Raw genomic sequence first — 25,146 nt, 5'->3', positions numbered from 1 at the left:
CAAAAGAGGTTAAAAGACACAGAGAGAGAAAGAGACAAAGAGCAACAAAGGAAGGGAAAAAGAGAGACAGAGAGTGAAAGAGACAGAGAGTGGGAGAAAAGGGGTGGAAAAGAGGGAGAGAGAGAAATACATACAAGTACAATGCCTTTGTGAGAGGCACCTGGCTTTGGCAACATCAAGTTGACATATTTCAACCTGCAGCTTGTTTTTCTCTTGCGCTTCTCGGAGTGTTGTCTAGCGGGCTGGATTCAATCCCTTGGCGGGCCTGATCTTGCCCGCGGGCTGCCTGTTTGACACCTGGAAATTAAGGGGATTTTTATCTGGGGTTTTTAAGCAACACAGTGGCGAGTCATTTTGACCTGACGACAACCGCAGAGCGGCAGCACGGCGGGGCAGTGGTTAGCGCGTGTGCGGCACAGTTCTAAGGTCTTGGGAACCTCCTGCCGGACATCCTGTGCGGAGTTTGTATGTTCTCCCCGTGCTTGCGTGGGTTTTCTCCGGGCACTTCGGTTTCCTCCCACATTCCAAAGACATGCATTTCAGCTGGATTGGCCGGTCCAAATTGTCCCTAGGTGTGAATGAGCGAGCGAGTTGTCTGTCCCAGTGTGCCCTGCGATTGGCTGGCTACCAGTTCAGGGTGTCCCCTGCCCACTGCCCGATGATTGCTGGGATGGGCTCCAGCACCCCCGCGACCCTACTGAGGATAAGCAGTGCAGCTAATGAGATGAGATGAGATGAGACAACCGCAGGGTTAAAAAGACAATTTCGACCGCTACTTCGTGGTTCCACGTTTGCGGATTCATAGCTTCGCGGGTCTGATAAATAATAATAAATTAAAATAATTAAAAAAAAAAAAAAAAAAAATATATATATATATATATATATCTATATATATATATATATATATATATATATATATTTTTTTTTTTTTTAAGCATTTTTGAAGGGGCGTCACTACTTTTCACTTTTCGTGGGTGGTTTTGGTCCCCATTAACCGGGTCTAAAAAATAATAATAATAAAATATAGGAATTAAAAGAAAACTAAAAAAAAATTTAAGCATTTTTGAAGGGGCGTAGTTACTTCGCGGATTTTCACTTTTCGTGGGTGGTTTTGGTCCCCATTAACTGCGATTACCGAGGGATTACTAAAATATTATAACATTACGTTTTATTCTTAATGAGCCAATGACTTTGTTACGTATTTGTAATCGATTATTTCGATTTACTGAGTAATGGCTTGTAGAATAAGGATTTCTGATATTTTTTCCAAGTGAATCATTGACTTTCAGGAAAAGGACACGAATAACACCCCAACGTTCAACCATATAGCATTAAAAAGTGGAGCATTAGATCGAAAGTGAAAGTAAAGAGCGAGGAGAGGGCGGTCTTCACATTCTTTTTCTTTCCTTTTTTCAGGCATTTTGTTCAAACCCCCCCAGGACAATTTAGTCTGTGGCGCCGCTGCAGAGCTAAGAAGTCGAGCGTCGTCGTCTTCCCTTTTCATGCACTTTGACGAACTCCGACCAACACTAAAAGACACGCTTTAGGTGAGTCGACATGTTTATTTAATGTCAGTTTACAGTTTAAGTGTGCAAACCGTAGCGTGTAATCCTGCTGTAATCACATGTTCCCGAGCAAAGTAAACATTCACTGCGCTCAATCGCAGCACTTTCGCTACGAATCTCGCGCTTTAAAGGGGCAGTGTGGTGCTTTGCCTGCAACGGCGGCGTACACCGGGGGTCACCAACTTTGCCGAAGCTGAAAGCTAGTTTTTGTTACTCATTGGGTGAAGGGCTGTCATATTTCTAAAAAAAAATAAATACTTATGTTATTACTATGTTGTTATACCAGGTTATAATTATTAGAACTTAAGTCAACAACTAAGACATTCTGTCAGTTGGATATGAGAATACTGACATATGTGTGTTGCATTCAGGGTTGGGTAGGGTTACTTTAACTGGATTACTTTCAATTACTTTTGGATGACTCCAATACCAAATATGCTAAAAAAAAGACAAAATAAACTAAATATGAATTAAATGATGACTCACAACACGTGGTAGGTTTTCTCTCCTGGCTTTGATCTCTTTGATCTCCGGCAAAACTAACATAAAATGCGACAGGAACAAAATGAAAATAAATCCAAACAGCTTGCCATCATCATTTTTGCCGTTCCATGAATTCCGTTACTCCCCAAGCTTGCACAGAATTTAGTCATTTTATTCATATTTTGTTTCTTTTGTTTTTTATCAGTATATTTGGTATTGGAGTAACCAAAAAGTAATTGAAAGTAATCCAGTTAAAGTAACCCTACCCAACCCTGGTTGCATTTGACATTTCAACCAAGTTTTAATAATAATAATGTACTTTTTACTCGAAACACACATTCGCTTTAAGGCCTATTCAAAAATAACCCAAAATTGTGTTAAAAAATAGACAAAGCTAATTCTTGAGTATTGAGTGTTTTTGCAGTAACTCCAAAAAAAACCCTTTGGAAATACTATATGATTATCCAGGGGCTATTTGAGGTTCAGAGATTTCCAGGGCTTTTCTGCTCTAGGTGCTCATAGGACACAGTAATATGTATTCAAGATAAATTAATTTTCAAGAATTTACTCTCTTCAGGTTTGAACAATTTTATTGACACTTTTAACAGCAATTAAACACATTCACAATTTCACCATATCATATTCTAACAATATGGATCATTATGGAAATGGGATTTGTTGGAAAATTTAAAAAAAAACAATGTGTATGGGGTAATTGATCTATTTGTAGTACTCTGGTTAAACTGACAACAAAGCATATCAAAGAGCTGTCTTTTCACTTTACAGAAAATACATTTTAGAATATCACAATACATTTATAAATCTTTGCATTTTAACAAGATACTTTTAACAAGAGATCGTATAGTGGATTTTTAACGTTTACAATGAATTCAACATGTTTTTCTTTACTCTGAATTTTAACCAACATCATCCTTTTTTAATGTATATGAAAAAATAGGAATAAAAACAATAATGAGTATAAAAATGGGTACAATTTACCTGCAAATGGATGAGTCACAACATTAGCTTTTTCTGCTGGGTTTGATCTCTTTGATCTCTACAAGGGGAATTAATATTTAGTAAAACAGAGGTTGCAGAACAAAAAATAAACCTAAACAGCTTGACAATATCAATCACATTACTATGCATGGTGAGAGATTTGTCAGCTGGGGTTATAATGTTTAAAATTAACTTATTTTGTGGAGCACCAAAAGATATGTCTTACCTTTGGACTGGCGTGACGTCATCCGCTCCGCTACAAGCACCCTAGGGCATCATGTTAATCTGTTAATAAACAACGGGGTAGACTGCTGGAAGTGTGAATTTCCCTACGGGGATGAATAAAGTATCTATCTATCTATCTATCTATCTATCTATCTATCTAATACTGTTGTGCAGGGGCACAGCTCTGTCTGTTATACAATTAAGCTAAACTGCTATGTTATGTATATCCCCAGTCATCTTCAATTGATTTTCCTTACAAAAACGAGTGAGAAAAATCTAATAAATTGATGATTTTTCATCATTTATTGCCTTGATTATAATATTCCTCACCTAATGCCAATGTCAGTTTTTACCGTATTTATCATTTTTAATAGAACTAAAATATGTTATTCCCATGTGCGGCACAGTTCAAGTCATGGGAACCTCCTGCGTGGGTTCAAATCCAGCTCCAGACTTCCTGTGCGGAGTTTGTATGTTCTCCCCGTGCTTGCGTGGGTTTCCTCCGGGCACTCCGGTTTCCTCCCACGTTCCAAAAACATGCATTTCAGGTTAATTGGCCGGTCCAAATTGTCCCTAGGTGTGAAAGAGCGAGTGAGTTGTCTGTCCCCGTGTGCCCTGCGATTGGCTGGCAACCAGTTCAGGGTGTCCCCTGCCCACTGCCCGATGATTTCTGGGATGGGCTCCAGCACCCCCGCGACCCTACTGAGGATAAGCGGTGTAGCTAATGAGTTGAGATGAGATGAGATGAGACTTAAGATGATGTACATAACCAATTCTTAGTATTTCACCAAATTCATGTCGATCCTTTTCACTTCTTGTAAATGGCCTCATTTCCCTGAGCCTTGCCGCAGAACCGTTTTCTCACTGAGCAAGCAAATACAATGGGACGTACTGCCGAAAGGGAAAGTGAAAACAGAGATGTTATCAGATTGCATAAGCACCTCAGATCTTTGGAACTTGGCGGGAAAAGCGAAGCCAAAGGAAAACTAGTACAAACGGTGTCCTTGCTGTTGTGCTTTGAGTTCAACATTCAAACTAGGACTGGACCAAGTGTTCCTTAATATTTGAAGAAAAATGAAAATATATCGTATCCCCGCACCATAAGGGGCACTTTGAAAAGTAGACATTTGCAAACATATTCTTAAACAAGGCGCGCCGAAGTAATTGAAATGACTGTAAGAGCTCAGGCGGAAAGAAGTCAGAAGATTAAAAAAAAAAAAACACATGTCAAGTCATGTTTATTTGTGACGCCCTTAATCACAAAGAGTCTCAAATGGCTGCACAAATCAAAGACTATTGCAAACTACAGACTATTATGACACCATCTCCTCATCTAAAACCTACATGAGGGAAAATAATACACATATTATCAACATAAAATATAGGTTATTCATATGCTATAGAATAGAAGTGTGTTTTAAGCTTAGATTTAAACATTTCCACTGAGGTTGCAGATCGGATCTCGGGGTAAGAGCATTCCACAGCACCGGGGCCCGAATGGAGAATGCTCTCAAACCTGCGAATCTCTTCTTGGCTCTTAGGATCACTAGTAGACCACCGTTTTCAGATCATACATAGACCACTAAAACGAGTTGATTCCTTTTGTAGCAGTACATTCATGTATTTGCACATTTCCAAATTTATTTATCTATTTTATGGTCTGAAATATGCACTGGATTATACGGCGCACCTTTTGAATTCTTGATTTGTGTGCTTTTAGGTATGCCTTGTAGGCCAGAAAATACAGTCTATCTATCTATCTATCTATCTATCTATCTATCTATCTATCTATCTATCTATCTATCTATCTATCTATCTATCTATCTATCTATCTATCTAGACATCTAGACATCTAGACATCTAGACATCTATCTAGACATCTATCTATCTAGACATCTATCTATCTATCTAGACATCTAGACACTATCTAGACATCTAGACATCTATCTATCTAGACATCTATCTATCTAGACATCTAGACATCTATCTATCTAGACATCTATCTATCTATCTATACATCTATCTAGACATCTATCTAGACATCTATCTATCTATCTAGACATCTAGACACTATCTAGACATCTAGACATCTATCTATCTAGACATCTAGACATCTAGACATCTAGACATCTATCTATCTATCTAGACATCAACTATCTATCTAGACATCTATCTATCTAGACATCTAGACATATATCTATCTAAACATCTATCTAGACAGGTATGCCTTGTAGGCCAGAAAATACAGTCTATCTATCTATCTATCTATCTATCTATCTATCTATCTATCTATCTATCTATCTATCTATCTATCTATCTATCTATCTATCTATCTATCTATCTATCTATCTATCTATCTATCTATCTATCTATCTATCTATCCATCTATCTATCTATCTATCTATCTATCTATCTATCTATCTATCTATCTATCTATCTATCTATCTATCTATCTATCTATCTATCTATCTATCTATCTATCTATCTATCTAGACATCTAGACATCTAGACATCTAGACATCTAGACATCTAGACATCTAGACATCTATCTAGACATCTATCTATCTAGACATCTATCTATCTATCTAGACATCTAGACACTATCTAGACATCTAGACATCTATCTATCTAGACATCTATCTATCTAGACATCTAGACATCTATCTATCTAGACATCTATCTATCTATCTATACATCTATCTAGACATCTATCTAGACATCTATCTATCTATCTAGACATCTAGACACTATCTAGACATCTAGACATCTATCTATCTAGACATCTATCTATCTAGACATCTAGACATCTATCTATCTATCTAGACATCAACTATCTATCTAGACATCTATCTATCTAGACATCTAGACATATATCTATCTAAACATCTATCTAGACAGGTATGCCTTGTAGGCCAGAAAATACAGTCTATCTATCTATCTATCTATCTATCTATCTATCTATCTATCTATCTATCTATCTATCTATCTATCTATCTATCTATCTATCTATCTATCTATCTATCTATCTATCTATCTATCTATCTATCTATCTATCTATCTATCTATCTATCTATCTATCTATCTATCTATCTATCTATCTATCTATCTATCTATCTATCTATCTATCTATCTATCTATCTATCTATCTATCTATCTATCTATCTATCTATCTATCTATCTATCTATCTATCTATCTATCTATCTAGACATCTAAAACAATAACATAATTTATATTTCTTTGAACTAAAAGAATTTAGTTACATTAATCAATTGTCTTTTTTAATAATTCACCGATTTACTTCCCGGGCAACATGGTTTAAACACATTAATTAACTATCAAAACGGTGATGTGGTTTCAGTTGGGCATTTCAGAGCAGACTCACAATACACATAGCAACTACAGACGGAGAAGTTTACTTTGGACCATGGAAAAGTGTAGATTTAATAAGAAACGGCTGTCCGACAAACTTTTTTCGCCATGGCTAAAAGCTGTGCCAGATAATGTGAACGGGGAACGATGTATTGTGTGCAAGACGTTTTTGTGTTTTTTTGGAGTGTGTGTGTTTCAATTATGTTTTTGTTTTTGTCGACTTGCTTTTACATTTTATTTCAAAAGGCATTCAAGATTTAACTTGCCTTTAGCTGTATGAACCCTGTTATAGCTTTTGCAAAATATTGCTATTCATACATCAATCAAGTGTTTAGTATTTACCGTAAATACGCTTTCTAAACCAGTTTCTGAGCCAAGGCACACTTTTGACATTCAAAATTATCGAGGCGCGGCGACAGTTGAAATGTTTAAAAAATATTCAATTTCCATTTTATTTTTAAAATTTAAAGTCACATTTTAAAGGTTTTCTTATAGTTTGTGGTCACTGTGCCTCAGGAAATAATACACGGTAATCATTGTAATGAATCATTTTGCTGTAATGTGAGATTTTATTACATTATTTAACCTGTTTTTCTAGTTTTACTATAATATAATTTCGTTTTTTTCCCCAGAAAAATCTGAAATACACAGAGAGAGCATAAATAGTTGTCAGTTTTTTTTATAAAAACGTAAAATAACAAAATAATAATTGAACATATGAGCAAGAATCTTTATTTTTTGCGGGGCAATCTTAAACAGCTTCATTAGAAAACAATTTTGAATATTGGTCTCTTTCGTACCTCCCGAATAGATAATTAGTATATAAGAAGAGAAAATATAAAGGTTTAATTCCCGGCTCCTCTGAGTTACCGTATTTTCCGCACTATAGGGCGCACGGATTATAGGGCGCACCCCCAAAAAATTGTTTTTGGTCCTATATCTTCCATACATAAGGCGCACCGGATTATAAGGCGCTACAATGGGAGCGTGGACAAAACAGTCAGATAGTTGAGTCAAACTTATTACCCCTTTAACATTCCGAAAGCTTACAAAGAAGCAAATACGTGTCGTAGACACGTGCGGATGCGGTGTCCGTACGATGTCACTCAAATGCATGGTTCCAAATATCATTCGGAAGGTTAAAGTCTTGGGATTCAAGAAATGCCAACCATTCCTTAGCTTCTATTTTTTTTTTCGCTCACAACTTTACTGGGTATATGACAATAAACACTTGGGATTGAGTTTAATTTAAAAAAAGACCCATCACAGAAACATCGATATCACTCTGAAACAAGATACTGGGAAAATATATAGCCGGAGTAGCTCACCGAAGTCGTTGCGTTGAATAATAATGTGCAACCATGGTCCTCTTATATCCGTGAGTGTAGTAAATCCAGGAGAGTAAAATATTTACAAATACAGAATGGTAAAACATGTTTTCTTTATGCCGTAGACAACCAAACCTGCTTTTCCCATTCATCTTTTTCGGCCAATTGCAGGCTTTGTTTCGCCCCTTTAGCCTATGCGAGCCTGTAAATGATAAAAAGGATCCGCCCCCTTTACCTCCGAATAACTTTAGCCAATAGCGACTGATTCAAATGATGATTGACACATTGGTTAGGAAATGAAACGCCGGTATATAAATCCCAGCATACACCGTGGACTACTTAGCCTTCGGGGGGAAATCTAGTCGGCAGCTGCTTGCCTTAGTTGCAAGACTTTGCGACTTAATATTGATCCATATATAAGGCGCACTGTATTATAAGGCTCATGGTCAGCTTTTTAAAAAAAAAAAGGCTTTTAGGTGCGCCTTATAGTGCGGAAAATACGGTAAATGTTGAAGTACCCTTCTGCAAGACACTGAACCCCCAACCCCCTAATAAGCATTAGGAGCCTTGCATGGCTAACGCCGCTATCGGTGTGTGAGTGTGTGTTTGAATGGCTAAGTGTGAAGCGCATTGTAAAGCGCTTTGGGAAGTCTCCAGTGACTTGAAAAGCGCTATATAAATGCAGATCATTTACCATTACCATTGAATGTGTTTCCCACATACTGATATGGATGAGAGTTAGTTACTTTGTTGATCACTGGAAAAAAAAAAGTAGGGCGTCTTTTTTAATTGCCAAAATAAAATTGGACAATTTCCTGAGGCACACTAGACCAGTTCTCACGGCACGCTAGTGTGTCGCGTCACATTGGTTGGAAAACACTGTTCTAAACCATACAATCCAGCATTCTGCCTTTTTTTGCGAAAGCTTTTATTGATATAAAATTAAACTTTTAATTCCCTTCCCCAAGTTCACAATTCATCAAATCTTTAAGCACTACGTTTAAAAAAAGGAAAATTAATCAAATACATTAGCTTTATTCCCTAGACTTAATTCAAATCTTATGTTTCTGGTGAGTTTGTCAATAAACTGGATTAAGAATATTTGACATTTCATCAAAGGCGTCCATTTTCATCATGATATTGCAGAAATGGGCTGACTCATTATAATTGATTATACAATTCTCCCAATCAGATCAATTGACAGTTTTTTGAATGTGTAATTTCAGGTGACGATGGCTTGTATTGTGTCATGGCTGCTGCTGATGGGAGCTTTTGTGCTAAACCATTCGCTTGGTAAGTTTTCCAAAAGCACTTTTTATCGGAAATGGTAAGTGGTCTGCATTTATATAGCGCTTGTCAAGTCAATGAAGACCTCCTAAAGCGCTTTACAATGTTCTTCACACTTAGCCATTCACACACACACTCACACACACCAATCGGGAGTCAGCCATGCAAGGCGCCTACCTGCTTTAGGGTTTCAGCCCAAGGACACTTCGACATATAACATGGACGAGCCGGGAATCGAACCTGCGACCTCTTGATCCCAAGACGAGCCTTCTACCTTCTGAGCTAATAATAATAATAATAATAATAATTTCCTTGTAGGGCAGCACGGCGGCGCAGTGGTTAGCGCTTGTGCGGCACAGTTCATGTCATGGGAACCTGTCGTGGGTTCAAATCCAGCTCCAGACTTTCTGTGCGGAGTTTGTATGTTCTCCCCGTGCTTGCGTGGGTTTCCTCCGGGCACTCCGGTTTCCTCCCACATTCCAAAGACATGCATTTCAGGTGAATTGGCCGGTCCAAATTGTCCCTAGGTGTGAATGAGCGAATGCGTTGTCTGTCCCTGTGTGCCCTGCGATTGGCTGGCAACCAGTTCAGGGTGTCCCCTGCCCACTGCCCGATGATTGCTGGGATGGGCTCCAGCCCCCCGCGACCCTACTGAGGATAAGCGGTACGGCTAATGAGATGAGATGAGATGAGATTTCCTTGTATTGTCATTCTGTGTAACAATGTACACAGAACGAAATGTCGATTGCACCTGACCCGTTGTAGCGAGCCGATGCAGCCGCAGCCAACAGAGGGCGCCGCCGACCACTTTTTAAGTCTTAGGAATGACTCGGCCGGGGCGCGAACCACCAATGTGCAAATCTGTACATTAATTCGGTTCCAGTGTGATCATGGTTTGTGCAGGTGCTGGAAATTCTTAAAAATTCTTGAAATTTATTATGTTTACAAAAATAATTGCTTGAATTTTGAGTAAAGTGCATGTAAATGCTTGAAATTGTTGCCGTATTTCTCCGCAGTCTGACTCAATACAACACACATTAAAATTAAAACAAGTCTGCTTAAAAATGACGGCTACACTCGTGCTCTGGCGGCTTCGCTTGCCATTGCTACTGTCCCGTTTTTTTCGTTCCCGACACCGCCATCGCTCGCCACAGAAGTCCCACTTCCACATTCAGAGCGACCTGCTCCCCGTGACCAGCGATCACTGGATCGTGTTTGCAATTCTTTCCCTTATTCCCAATAAAACCTGACAAATTAAAAAAAACAAATTAAAAAAAATAAAAAATGGTCCGAAGTTGGTAATCTTCTTTGGGTACATATTTCATCATAACATCCTATCTTGAAACCGAATTGCCATGTTATTGCCAGTTCTTTAGCAAAACGGTCGTTTTACTTAACTGTATTTAGGCACTCTTGGGCCTCCATATGAGTTCTACAAAGTGAATCTTCTATTTCCCACAGATTTCAGTGAGTTGGATTGTAAAAAGGTGAGCATGGGCCAATACGGTCAACCGTCTGTGGTGGAATGCGTCATCAAACCGCCCAATAAAGACGACAACGTCATCGTTGAGACGGTTGTTTGGAAAAAAAACGGCTTGCCGGTGCTAACGTTCAACGAAAACCAATTGCAGTCGTCACCCCGCTACTCGCTTCCTGACCCGGCGTCCTTGAACGTGTCCTTGCGTATCGCCGATACCGACGTAACCGACCAAGGCCAATACTCGTGCATGGTGGTGACGAGCTTGGGCTTTGATAACAAAACGTCCAAACTCCTCGTCACAGGTAATTATTTCCACCGAAAGTTTTCTTCATGCATGCTGTGGTACCTCTTCTCACGAGTTTATGTGAACATTAAAATCACCAATAATTTCAACATTATCCGCATAAGTTACTAAGTCTGTTAACAGTTCCGAAAATTCATCCAAATAATTTGAGTATGGTCCAGGTGGGCGATACACAACAACTAAATAAATTGGTGTTGACAATAAGGACCTCATAACAAGTGCTTCAAACGTTTTAAAAACAGTAGGGGTACCAGGAGTAAATTTCAACTTGCCTTCCGATATAAGAGAAACACCTCCACCTTTTATGCGTGGTCGTGCCAAGTGCGAACTCACAAAGTTAGGGGGAGTAGCCTCATTTAACACTACAAACTCATTTGGTATTAACCAGGTCTCACAAAGGCCAATAAGGTTAAGATTGTGTTCATTAATAAGGTCATTGACAAGTAAAGCTTTGGAGGCTAGTGATCTAATATTCAGAAGGCCAAGCTTCAGCACTGTGGACTGAGCTGAAACCTTTCTCGAGTTTTGAACCTTAATGGCAACCTTAGTGGTAACCTCCACAGGATTATACTGCTGGTCCCTGGTCTTGTGCCTTACATGACGGCAGATGCGGCCCGAATTCCATACCACAGGAATATTGTTGACAGGTGGAGTAGCAGGACTACTATTGGTGGAAAATAATGTTATGACACCATCCCCTCATCTAAAACCTACATGAGAGCAAATAATACACATATTATCAACATAAAATATAGGTTATTCATATGCTATAGAGTAGAAGTGTGTTTTAAGTTTAGATGTAAACATTTCCACTGAGGTTGCAGATAGAATCTCAGGGGGGAGAGCAGTCCACTGCACCGGGGCCCGAATGGAGCACGCTCTTGAACCTGCAGATCTCTTCTTGGCTCTTGGGATCAGTAGTAGACCAGCGTTTTCAGAATGAAGGCCTCCAAATTTCCACAGTTTAGTGTGGCAGATTCCTCCATCGGAAGATATAGTTGAGTGTCATCTGCGTAGCAATGGAAACTGATATTATACTTTCAAATTATATCACCTAATGGAAGCATGTAAATGTTGAAATGAAAAGGGCCAAGTACTGAACCCTGCGGAACGCCACAGGTAACACTAAAGGGCTCAGATGTCATTTCACCATATTTATCATTTTTAAGTGAACTCTAAGTAGCTATAACTGATAACTAAAGCCACATTTAAATAGTAATCAACTTAGAAAATAATGTAATAACATAAATGATATTAAGAAAATAAATTACTAGTTTGTTATGAGCACTTACCAACGAAAGTGTTGCGCGTGTTACAGTGGAAGGGGGCATTTGCAAGATGGAGTGACATAGATCACTTCAGACCTGTCAACTTATGTTTTCCCCGAATCTTACATGTTTTTTGATGATTTAAAATTGCGTGTGCCGTGTTAAAATTTCTATACGGGAAAAACATTTCAGAAAAAGACCGATCTCGTCTTGTCCATTTCGTCTCTAGTCTGCAGTGTCTCGTTCACTGTTAGCAGACGGCAATGTCATCGTTTATTACTAATATTGTCGCGGTATTCTGCACAATATGTCTTGTTGTGAGTAAGTATGTGTCGGGTTGTGCTTGTAAGCGTTATTATCGCTCAATAGGGGAATTGCGATCATTAATACGGGGAGCCATTGGCTGAGGTTGACAGGTCTGAGATTAAGAGACTGTTGATAATACGTAAGCAGTTACTGTACACTTAAAATTAAAATGACCGTAACTTCAAATGAATATACACACATACTTAAATTACAGCATAATTATGTTGGGCCTTTAGTAGGTTTCACCCGTACTCTGGAACAAGATACTGGTAGCCTACGTGAATGCTGGTGACCTGGATTTTCCATTGTATCCCAAGCAAGGTTTTTCTTCAAAAATAAAACTCAAAAATTGTAAATCTCATGTTAAGAAGTCAGCTTGAAATTCTTTAAAATGCTTGAATTCTACGGTGTGTTTTCAAGGCTTGAAAAGTGCTTGAATTTTGAATGAAGTGCTTGTAAATGCTCAAAATTCTTGCCGTGTTTATCCACTAGTCCGCTTAAAAAAGACGCAGACACTGCTCTGGTGGCTTTGCTTCGCCGTTACATTTCTTCTTCCCTGGTTTTTAACGGCAGCTGGCATTCATTTTTATCGCATTGTCAGAGAAAGCGTCATCGCCTCGGCGGGTTGCGCATTAGAGGACAGGCGCATGCTACACCTAAACAGGGCACTACAAAATGTATATTATTGCAAGTATTACATATCAATGATGGACATTTTCGTTATGGACTTTGCAAAAAATTAAGGTAGTGTTCCTTAGTCATTAATCGTAATGGGAAGAACTTCCTGCAACTAAAAATCTGGGCTACATATTACTCATTTTTACCCTTGTGGCGTCAAAGTAGCAGACCACTGACGTGTGGGGGAGCTATAAATTGGCTAACGATAGAAGAAAATTCAGGCAAAGACTTTTTTAGTTTTTAAACAGCTGCAGCGGGAGGGGAGTGGGGGAGGAGCGGACACTTTACTCGCTCTCGGCTCACCGGTCACAATCACTCTGGGTCACCCCCCCCCCTCTGCCTTTGTGTTTTATTGAAATCACAACACATGGAAAAGTACTGGTATGTTGGGACAAAAGACAAAAGACCACCCCAAATGAAAAGTACCAACACCTTTACACAAAAACAGGAAGACTATGATACAGCCAAAAGGAACATCAACTGATTAGAAATACACACCTTGAGCAAATACGTTTCAGCCTACTTTACAACCCAACACCTACATGGGGATAGATTTCATCAAAGTATATTGTTCAGATCCACAACTTTACCCAAGATCTAATAATCATATGTCTTAATGAATGCACATGCAAAAATAAAAATCTTACGCGTGGCTCTGCAAAAGAAAAGATTCACATCGGATTTCTTCTTTTAATGGTACTGGAGATATTGGAAAATTGGATTTAAAAGTCGTTAAAAAGTGCTTGAATTTGGCCGTAAAAAAATTGTAGAAACTCTGAACGCTGCTCGTGTAGAGAGGTACCACTTTAAGATTTTATGATATTTATGAGTTTCTACTGTCATTTGCAGCTAAATACAACAAACCCAGCATCCAAACCATTCCCACAGACGTCAAACCCGATTCAAAAGTCACCCTGACGTGCCACACGGAAGGCGGCTACCCCAAAGGCCGACTGGGCTGGTTCGTCGGAACCAAGCAACTCGATATAGATTCTAAAACCGAAGAGCTGGGTAACAAGCTGTTCCGTCTGTCCAGCGAGTTGAATCTGTCCCTTGAAAGGGAACCCTCCCAGTACACTTGTGTGGCGTTCAATGCCACCGGCGGCAAAGACGGCGAGACCAGTTTGACGTTGCTCGACACAGCCCAGGTTGCAGGTAAGACCATTTTGGTTGAAAGGAGAAGCAGGTTGCATATTTGATCCACTCACTGCAAAAAGACTTGTTGCAAAATACCTAATAAATTCCCGACTACACTATACTAACTGTACAGGTACAGGTGCAGGTTAATTTTTGTGACATTTTAATTACTACGGCTTCAAATACTTTGGCCTTATTCTTTTGTTTTCTTGCGGCACAGATGAAAACAGCGAGCTGCTCTTTTCCACAACGCATGCGCTCTAAATACAAGACGTCTAGAAAGATGTATGACATGTCAGGACCAGAACGGAAACAGGACCTAATTGTGTTACGTTTTTCACTAGTTTTTTTAAAGGAAAGAGGAAGGGCTGCGCCCACGATCCGTTCCTCGCTAGGCGCGGGAAGCAAGTCGCTCTCAAACTCGGATTGTGATATAGCCGGAACAGGAGAGCAAAAAACGTGGTCGGGGTCAGAAACAGGTCATAAGCCGGGACGGGAGAACAGACGTGGTCGGGATCAAAAACGGGTCGTAAGTCAGGACGGGAGAGCAGACGTAGTCAGGATCGAAAAACTGGTCGTAGCCTGAGACAGACGGGAGCAAAAACAGGACAGGTGGGAGTCAGGGTTGAAAAAGGCTTGCCTAGTAAACACTAGGGTTCGCAGACGGACTGACAAAAGGGGATAGACAGAACTGGGTACAAATACTGATCGGGAGCCAATCAGAGTCTGAGGCAGTTGGCTCCAAAGGAGCAGGCACAAGTGATTCACAACGGTAATCATGACATGACACCCTTTTTAGAAGACAAATTATTTTACATTTCAACATTATTCATATAATACTTGGCTAATTGGAAAGTTTAACAGTACTTAATTGAATAATTACAGCCAGGGTTCCCACGGATCCTTGAAAAGTCTTAAAAGGCATTAATTTAATTTTTCTAAAAATAAGGCCTTAATTGTCTTAAATTCAAACTTTGAAAGCCTTAAAAATGTGAACAGATTTTTAATTGTTTGAACTAAAAAGATGAAGTAACATTTAGGGCTACAACAACAAATCGACAAAATTGATTAAAATCGATAATCAAAAGCGGTGGCAACTAACTAGATCATCGATTAGTTGTACCACGGGATGTATTAGCCACCAAGAATGTTAAATCAATGCAAATTACAGTGCACACCATTTCGTTGTGATGCTGGGAATTATAGCACCACTTTGTTGTGGTAGAGGGCACCAAAACATTTTTTATAAGAAAAGCTTTGTTGAATTTTTTATATACTACATTTTGAACATTGGATCATTTACAAACAATATTGATATGAAAGTTTCAACTTTGCAGTGTTTGACTGTTTCATCAAGGGATCAGACAGAAATACAGAGAAAACAATCAGAAAATAAGTATAAATTAAATAAAGTAAAAAGAAAAATAATAATACAGACGCTGCCCAACTTACAAACGTTCGTAAGTTGAATTTGTTCGTAAGTTGCTTCAGTGCTATATTTTGTATGTTTAAGACTTGTATAAGTAACCTGTATTGTTTTGTACTAAAGCAATAAACATTTCATTCAGATTCAGATTCAGATTCAGATTCAGATCTACTTTATTGTCATTCTAGTACACGTGTATACAGAACGAAATGTCGATGCATCTGACCCCCACAGTTTCCTTGAATGTACAGATATAAATAATGTTGTATTGTATTTTGGCTACGTGTAGTATTTTACCATAGTGCCGATAGTGCAAGAAGAGTAGCTAACCAGATGTGCAATATGGGCAGTCAGGTTCGCCAACGACTCATTGGCTGCCGAGGCGACCCTCTTGTCGGCTCCTCCCTCAAATGTCGGCCCTGGAGGACTTAGTTGGAGGCCGAGGTCTCCATGGTGGCCAGGATCCGCACCACCTCGGCTCTCTGCGTGGGTGAGATGTGCTGGGTCATGTGCACGATAGAATCCATGGCCACTTCGGGGTTGGCTTGGACAAAACTGCGGATGCGCTTGAGGATGTGATCCCGTTGGACGTACTTGATGTTCTCGTCGATGACGGATCTGGCGCCCTCGTCTTCGGCCAGTTGCCTCTCCAGCCATCCGACCACCTCCTCGTTGTTGTCCCACAGATAAGCCTTAACCGCCCCTTCCGCCTCGACAAACCAGCGTCTCAGCATGGCTTGGATTTGCCCGTCCGTCAGTTCGCTGCTGGCCGCTTGAATCTTTCTCTTGACCGTCTCTTCCAGGAGAAGGCGCCGCAGACGCCAGTAAAAGAACTGCCGGGACGTTTGCCACTCCAGAATATCCGTGATGACGCCTTTCTCTTGCATGCGGCCCGGAGTGTCATGGAGGTCGGCAAATTGAACAGCAACCTGGTGGTAGATGGGCAGCAGAAACTCTTCTCGCTCTTTCAGCTTGGTCTCCAGCTCTTTACGCTCCGGAGCGCTCAACTCCGGGGTTCCCAGTCTTTCGGCCAAGCTCATGTAGACGGGATCGATCCTTCGCATGGTCTTGACCTGGTCTTTCCTCCTGAACTTGATCTCCACCGTGCCCTCGGGCTCCAGCACGCCACCTCGGCTGTCCTTGTCGGCGTACATCTCCATGTGCCGAGGGTTGATGGTGGGATCAATGACTACCCAAGAACCGCCCCGCAGCTCGGCCTGAGGGGGAATGTAGACCAGGACTGGTTGCTTGTATTCCCGGAGACCGTCCACGATGAAGGCTCCAAACTTTAAAACCTGGTCGTACATGTCTTTCATTCCCCCAGAAAATCCCCTCCAGTTGGCAAACACAAAGAGCGGCAGGCCCTCTCGATTCAGGTCCTTGATGGCTTGGGCTGTCTTGAAAGCCGAATCGGGGAACCAGACCTGCCCCGCCTGTTGGATGATCTTGGCCTCAGAGTCCAAATTAGCCGGATCGGCCGGGATTGACAGCTCCACTGACCTCGTTTCCACAGCAACCACTCCGGTAGGGATCCCGCCCAGTCGAGCTCTGCCGACCACCACACTCTGAGCCCACGGCTGCATTATCTCCATGAAAGAACCGTGATCGAAGAAGCCGTTTTGCCAGGAGCCTTTTGGACTCGGACTAGCACGACCCGCCAACATCCAACGAGGGTCGTAAGGCGCCTTGGTCGGAACGAAATCCACACGTCTGTCTATGGGGTCTTTTGCACTCAGAATGGGCACTGGGTTCAATTTGCACTTGGGCATATAAGAAAGCCATTGCAGGAGCATTAAGACCCCCTCAAAGTCATCGCAAACCGTGCAGTGGGTCACCCCGTTGTTGTGCATGATTTGGATTCCGCCGAGCTGGTTATTTGATGTATAGACCTCTCTGCCTAGCACCTTGTTGAGTGCTCCAGCTCCAGTCAGTAAAGTAACATGCTCTATAAAGATAAATAAAGTTGAGTTTAACTTACTTTTGGAAGGTGGGCTTCAAGAGGTCCTTCTCCGTGGTAGAAAGTGGATGAAAAAAAAGCGATCCAACCATTTTCTCAACCGCATCAAGCTTTCTTATTCCACTTTCATTTCAAAAGAAACGGCTCGCCTCTTCTTTACACTTAATGGATGCATGAGATATTAAACAATAAAACGTTAACATTCTTAGCGCGCTAGATACAGTACACATAGTACTGTATTTTTCCACACAAACCCGGGAGTAGAAGCCAGATTTCTTCTTCGGGGTGGATGCTGGGTGACCTCTTACAGCGCCACATGGCAGTAGTGGCAGAAAGAAGCACTACAGTACTGTCCTGTACTCGGAAAAAGGTGCACACAGTAGAAAAAATCTAACTTACAGCAATGTCTGTATATTTTTTGACATCCCGAAAAAATGTCCGTGCACGTTGTATTGTATGCAAGAAATATTTGAGTTTTTTTTTTTTGTCAACATGGTCTCCAATTGGATTTATAAAGGCATCAAAGAAAGTCTTAAAAAGTCTTGAATTTAACTTGCCCTAAGCTACAGGAACCCTTTACAACATACTCACGGTATTCCAATGTTTTCAACCACAAATCAAGGTTTTAATTTATACATCCGAATTGAACAGCAGTGGAAGTTATCTCTCAAAAATGCCGTCAGGTCGCTGGAGTGTCCTTTAATCATCGAGGAACGATAACAAGCTAACGCAGTTTGGTTAATTACAGCGGCAACCACCCATGACAACTCAAAAAGTCTATGTTATAATCTGGCACTGTTATCCACAGTATGGTTGTCTTGGCACGGACCTGTAGAAATATAGAGCTTACGTTTTGCGCCACGCAGCCCTTATTCGCATTTTTATTTATTTATCCATTCCAAAAGTGGGAGCAGCCAAAACTAGGTGTGTTTCCAGAAGAGCAAGAGATTCTTGATTTTATTTCCTCAGAAAAAAAAACTTTGAAGTACTGATAGACAAGTTTGAACTAGTCTTGTCAGAACTAGGGAGTTTTTGCGGTACATTGGAAAACAAAGCAAAATGAAACAAAAACCTATCATGGTATTTGTTTTTATGTTTTCATCACAGTTTTATCACATTTTGATCGAATCAAAAAGACTTACAAGTTCATCATGTATTTCAATGTTAAAAAGATCTTGAGAATAAGATTAGTTCTTAAACAAAATGATCAGAACTGGGCAGCTTGTTTTGATTTTTGCTTCTTTGGTTTTGCTTTATCGCCTCGGTGCATCGTAACATTTCCTCACAGATTATTTCTTCGCACATAACTTCTTTAAAGTTATTTTGGTCCAGGTTTGATAGGATCTGTTTTCTCCTGCAACTAGACACAGTTTTCCTTTGAAATTTTAATTATTTGATTTATTTGTGTTTTAACCAATCAATTAAAAAATGGCAGATTTTATATTCATTTCTGGAAATGATCATATTTTACAGGGCACTCTCCTTAGCTTTAATCCAACCCTAATATACTTTTTCACGATATTGTAATATTTTGTGATGGGATATTTGGATTTTTGCTAGAAATAGCAATATTTAAATAAATAAAAGACTTAATATTTCTGTTGATTTGTAATCATTTGCGAATAAATGGCATTATTTATTAGATTGCTCAAAATAAAGAACTTTATCACAATATTGTAATTTTGTGTGACGGTCCTGTACAAATGAAGAAAAAATATCAAATTTAAAAGTTTTTATATGGTCTGTTTAAATTTTAAAAAGCAATAATTTGGATTGTTTTAAAGAACAAGAATGTCTCAGTTTCAGCAAGTGTTTTCTAATTATACTGCAGAAAAACTGATTCTTACGCCATTTTATTCCTTTTGTATTTTCCTGGTTTTAAGATATTGTCTTTGTTCTTTTCTTTTTAAACAATATATTGAAATAAAACAATATTTTTATACCAAGATGACAACAAAAAAACTTCAACTGAGTTTTTTTTTTAGGTATCCATGTCTTGAAAAGCAAGTTCAGTCGAATATATTGAATGAAAAAAAGCTTACCGTGGTTATTTGTGTATAACATCCACCGATGTAATTTAATTTTTCATTAAAAAGCGGGAAGGTTTTATTCTTCTTCTCAATTTCTCAACTCAAACTCAGCATCATAAGTGACAACCACTGTTGAATACATATGGCCGGGATTCCAACATTTGTCTCTAGTACCATGACTAAAAATAGTGTGATAATGACATAAAGTCCAATACCTTTTAGAATATAATCCATACTACAGATGCTCCCCCTACTTATGAACATTTGACTTGGTAGAAAATGGTAGATACTTACATTTTTTTTCGGAATGTCAAAAAATATCTGGACATTGCTGTAAGTTAGAATTTGTATTGTGTGCACCTTTTTCCTGAGTACAGGACAGTACTGTAGTTCTTCTTTCTGCCGCTTCCGGCGTGTGGCGCTGTGGGAGCTCACCCAGCATCCACCCGAAGAAGAAATCCGCTTCCTCTTCCTAGTCTGTGTGTAAACATACTGTACTTTGACATCTTAATTGTTTAATATCTTGTGCATCCATTCAATATGGTTGGTGTAAAGTGTAAAGAAGAGGCGAGCCTTTTCTTTTGAAATGAAAGTGGAATAAGAAAGCTTGATGCGGTCGAGAAAGTGGTTGGATCACTTTTTTTCGCCCACTTTTTACCACGGAGGAGGAAGTCGCCAAACTATTGAAGCCCATGTTCCAAACATAAGTTAAACTTAACTTTATTTATCTTCATAGAGCATATTATTTTGTGACATGTTTGTTTTTTAGTACAAACAATACAGGTTACTTATACAAGCCTTAAACATAAATTCCATACAAAATATAGCACTGAAGCAACTTACGAACAAATTCAACTTACGAACGTTCGTTAGTAGGGCAGCGTCTGTACTGGTGTTCTAGTGATAACGATTTGATGCTCTCATTGCCATGACCCGGGTTCTATTCTTGTTGCATTCAATGATTTGCAATCGAAAAACCTTGTGTATAATGCTCACTTTTGGTTATACACCAATACATGCTGTATTTTTCCCTGAATATAGTGACTTCTGTGAATAAAGTGCCCTCTCCAACGTCTGGTTTAAGAAGAGGGGATAGTGTAATTGTAACCTGTGCAGTCTTTAGAGACATTTTGTGATTAGGGCTGTACAAATAATTGTGACTTTAAAAAAATGTTTTTAATGTTTAACAATCCAAACCCAAAAAGAAAGTAAAAATATTATTGGGTGTGCAAAAGGAATGTTCCCGCCGGTTTTATCTGCGATGTTGTTTACCTTTCTAGGACAAGAATCAAAAGCGAACGGCTCGGACGTGGCCATCAGAGTAGCAGCACCGGCGGTGGTCATCGGATCACTGATCGTTGGACTGCTCTTGTATCTTGTTCTAATGAAGAAACGCTCTAGAAGTTAGTACAGTACTGTATACTACTTTGTGCTGTTTCATCTCTTATGAGGGAGACGTTCTAGAACAGGGGTCAAGCTGAGAAGTTCTTTTTGTTACTAATTAGCGCAAAGGGCACACAGTTTGATAAGCATTTACAACATTTTTTGGACCACTTCTTAAACATGTAGTAGTCATTGATACCAATACCACATACTAATAGCATTAGTAGTTAAAATCCTTTATGTTTACAAAAATGACTATTTTTTTTTCTTAATACAGTTGATTTTTTTTCTCAATGCATTCATTTAAAATCTATTTACCATTCCTTACTTTTGGGGTTCCTGTTTGTTAAATAGTTAATATAATGTCTATCTAATTTGTACTACAGTTTACATTTCAAAGAAATCACACAGTGCTATTGTTAATGACTTTCATTGAGAGTACCAATACCTTAAAAAAGTCTGGTATCAGCACCAATGCCTGATATCGGATCCCATCCATCCACATAAAAATTCCAGAAATGCATACTTGGCGATTTAAATGTGTTTGACTACATAGTAATACCAATGTGATGTTAATTCATAGTTTATGGAGAAAGTCACATGACCAAAATGTAGGATAGCAGGTTAACTCGTGCTGTAATCACAGGCAGTTTTCCTCCTCATTTCATTCCATACTAGTTCAAGCATGCTTTTATCTTCAAATATTTTTTGCCAGAGTGGAAATTGCCAGTGAAATTGCAACCGCCCAGAATAACTTCAGTTAAGTATTGGCAGGGTTAAGTAGAGGTTATTGTGAAGGTTGTCCCAATACTAAATTTTAACTTCCCAAACGACGAAAATATTGAAGCCTGGAGCGGTGCCGATAACAATAACACAATTTATACAATACGATGATGGCATTGTTTGAATTTGGACACTCGTGGTTCCTGTATTCCATTCGAATCCTAACATTTCCCTTTTGAGGGGATTTAGTAATTTCAAGTTTGAACCAGTGAGAACCATCAGGAAAAGTATGTGTGTGTCAGTACGTGGAGTCAAAAAAATTAAGATGATCTCAAACAATGTCCAAATATTCACTTGTTTAAATCCAAATACAAAAAACATTATTGTCAAAGTACAGAGGGGATTAAAATTTGGTCTGAATGGGATCTAGAGAACAGAACCATTGTATAGCAAAGTAATGGTTTAAGATAATAATCAACGTCACTATTATATCTTAATTGTTATTGTTAGGGGCTGTATTATGTATTATTATAATTATATTAGTGATAAGTAGCATTATAAAGTTATTAGATGGGTACTATGATGATGATTATTATAACTGTCATGTGGCTATTGATGTTATTATTGTTATCCACTATTACTGTATATGTTACTGAGCAGAAACCTTTACTCTAAATAGATGGGTCAAACTAACAATTAAGCTTTTTTGTATTATTACAACCATTATCATGACTATTATTCAGGTGTTTGGTTATTACTATCTTTATTCTTATCACTACTAGCTCTGTTATTGTTATTATATTTCGGTCACCATTATATTATGCAAATTAAGTGCAATCTATATCTATATTATAGACTAAACAACGAGGTGAATAAATATACTGGTGAGGATGGTGAAAACTGAAAAAAAACTAAACAAACGGGGACACAATCACATAGAGATAACTTTTAATAAGAAGACAAAACAAACAATGACTAGACGGCTCACAGTTAGGGCAGACAAGTGGGAGCTTGATTACTGAAATACTACTGCATAAATACTACAGTAATACTTCTACAGAAATACTACAAACATATTACTCCACAAATACTACAAAAATACTGCTACTGAAATACTTCTACAGTAATACTTCTACAGAAATACTACAAACATACTACTCCACAAATACTACAAAAATACTACTACAAAAATACTACTACATAAATACTACAGTAGTACTACAGCAATACTACTCTGCAAATACTACAAACATCCTACGAAAAATACTATTACTGAAATACTACTGCATAAATACTACAGTAATACTTCAACAGAAATACTACAAACAAACTACCGCGCAAATACTACAAAAAAATACCACACAAATACAACTACAGGATATTACTACAGGTATATTCCAAATATAATGCAAAACTAAATGTCACATTTTGCGTTTAAAAATAGGGACCGAATATATTAATTTGCTTGAATTCTAAAAAGGTTCTTTTTCAATTCAGTGACACAAATTTACTTAAGGACAAATACAAAAAGAAATACACTATATAGATGTCTGCATGTATATTTATTCATAAATGCATATGCAATACATTGGATTGGTCTACTGGTCCAGGCCCCTGGGCCAACTTTTGAACCCAAAGCGGCCCCTTGTTTGAGTTTTTTATTTTATTATTATTTTTTTAATGTTAGTTCTCAACAGCTTGTTTTTGTTTCATTCTAGGAGAACAGAATCCCCCAAATGGAATCGATCAAGAGCAAGGTATGTCTGTTAAAATGTGACTCTTTCGAAACACGTTTAGCTTATTTTCACTGGTTCCTTGCGTTCTTCTCTAAAGGTTGTCAACTGGAGCATCTCATGGTGAAACCTGAATGCCAGGAAACTAAAACATGCTAGGAGACGACTCATTTGTCACATCGAATTCGACCTACCAACAGGAATTACGAGTCAACAGTTTGGAGTGTCTTCAAAAGTTTGGGTTTTTATGATATCTTTTCCAGTAAATCACTGAATGATCGCAAGCTATTGTAAATTAAGCTAGGATGGATCAAGATAACAGGAACATGACTGTTTAAGAAAGCTTCTGTTTTTACATAGTATCATGTCGGACTTTATTTTGCTACCTTTCGTTTGGACCAGTTCAAGTGTTTTTACTCCTAAAACTGTAAACCCAAAGTGGTCAACCTAAAGCAGAGGTCGGGAACCTTTTTGACCCAAAGATCCATAAGAGCCAGAGTCTGTGTCCCATACCAACAAACATAACACTTTAAACTTGTCTCCCTCCCAAAATTACTTTAAGGCTCAATTTTCACCTTTGTTTTTTTCATTAAGTTGGTTTCAAAACAAGGTGCAAGCAGAGTTATTCAGCAAAAAAATGTCACAAAAAACTGCAAACAAGGATACTGACGTCGCTGGGCAGAGAGAAATGCGTTGTTTGCATAACACCAACCACTCTTACCGCTAACTCAATCAAATTGGTCTGTGCTTGGCTGGCGTTTCTGTCTTTTTACAGTTTTTCCGTGGGATTTCACCATAAAGTTCCTCAACAGTGAACCTAAATTGTTAATGAACTTCCATGTAAAAGATTCCCTAAAGACATATAGCAAAAATGGGGTCCGTTGGTACGACACCTTCACTGTAAACTGAATTGGAGAGTATGCTTTTTATATCATGGACCAAACTATTTGCTCTGTTAGCGCTGTTAGCTATGCGTGCACTAGATTCGACTCCACACTTATCAGTATCGGAATGCAATAGACGAGATTTACGTGAGTATATTTTTATCTCCGAGCCGTACGTACTTTATATGAAAAGAGCCACATATGGCTCACGAGCCATTGTTTCCCAACCCCTTACCTAAAGGATTTCATAATATTATTATGTTGTTTGGTCCTCTTTTCGTCTAAACATAGAAGATTGTTTTTGGAGAATGAGTGTGAGGCAATATCCACCCTTGTCTCGGGACGGCCATTTTAAGAATATCGTTTCGGACATGACCACATAACAAACAATCAGGCTTCAGCCAACAACACATCATGGCTGTGCTTCGGAAGAAGGCTAAGAAGGATTTCACATGAATGACAATAAATTCTATTCTATTCTGATATTTTCATGTAAGTCAAAACTTTTTTTGTCATTTGGTAGTCCAAAAATAGTATGTAGATGTGATAAAACCAAATGCTCTTTCATTTGTTGTCTCTG

At 38.8% G+C, this 25,146-nt stretch overlaps 1 protein-coding gene and 1 pseudogene across 1 annotated transcript; one reads left to right on the top strand and one right to left on the bottom strand.

The window, feature by feature from the left end:
* The first annotated feature begins 1,438 nt into the window (after nucleotides 1-1,438).
* LOC148360782 (cell adhesion molecule 2-like) lies at nucleotides 1,439-24,639 on the top strand. Its single transcript, XM_088341692.1, has 7 exons — nucleotides 1,439-1,547; nucleotides 9,197-9,263; nucleotides 10,719-11,039; nucleotides 14,143-14,448; nucleotides 21,124-21,246; nucleotides 23,668-23,706; nucleotides 23,783-24,639. The coding sequence occupies exons 2-7, from the start codon at nucleotides 9,203-9,205 to the stop codon at nucleotides 23,839-23,841; spliced, it is 909 nt and encodes a 302-aa protein (XP_088197818.1). The 5' UTR covers nucleotides 1,439-1,547; nucleotides 9,197-9,202; the 3' UTR covers nucleotides 23,842-24,639.
* Nucleotides 16,219-19,877, bottom strand: LOC148360783 (acetyl-CoA carboxylase pseudogene; annotated as a pseudogene).
* Nucleotides 24,640-25,146: the final 507 nt, after the last annotated feature.

The sequence above is a fragment of the Urocampus carinirostris genome, chromosome 8 (assembly GCF_059441175.1).
Source record: "Urocampus carinirostris isolate Australia breed hairy pipefish chromosome 8, RoL_Ucar_1.0, whole genome shotgun sequence".
Lineage (NCBI taxonomy): Eukaryota > Metazoa > Chordata > Actinopteri > Syngnathiformes > Syngnathidae > Urocampus > Urocampus carinirostris.
Note: the sequence above shows the minus strand (reverse complement) of the source record. Positions and strands in the feature narration are given on the sequence as shown.

What these genes read in the sequence shown, in the direction of transcription:
- LOC148360782 (XM_088341692.1), top strand. Translation starts at nt 9,203, where the DNA reads ATGGCTTGTATTGTGTCATGGCTGCTGCTGATGGGAGCTTTTGTGCTA. An exon ending in TGTGCTAAACCATTCGCTTG is followed by an intron (nt 9,264 to 10,718) that starts GTAAGTTTTCCA and finishes TATTTCCCACAG; the next exon opens with ATTTCAGTGAGTTGGATTGT. An exon ending in GTCCAAACTCCTCGTCACAG is followed by an intron (nt 11,040 to 14,142) that starts GTAATTATTTCC and finishes TGTCATTTGCAG; the next exon opens with CTAAATACAACAAACCCAGC.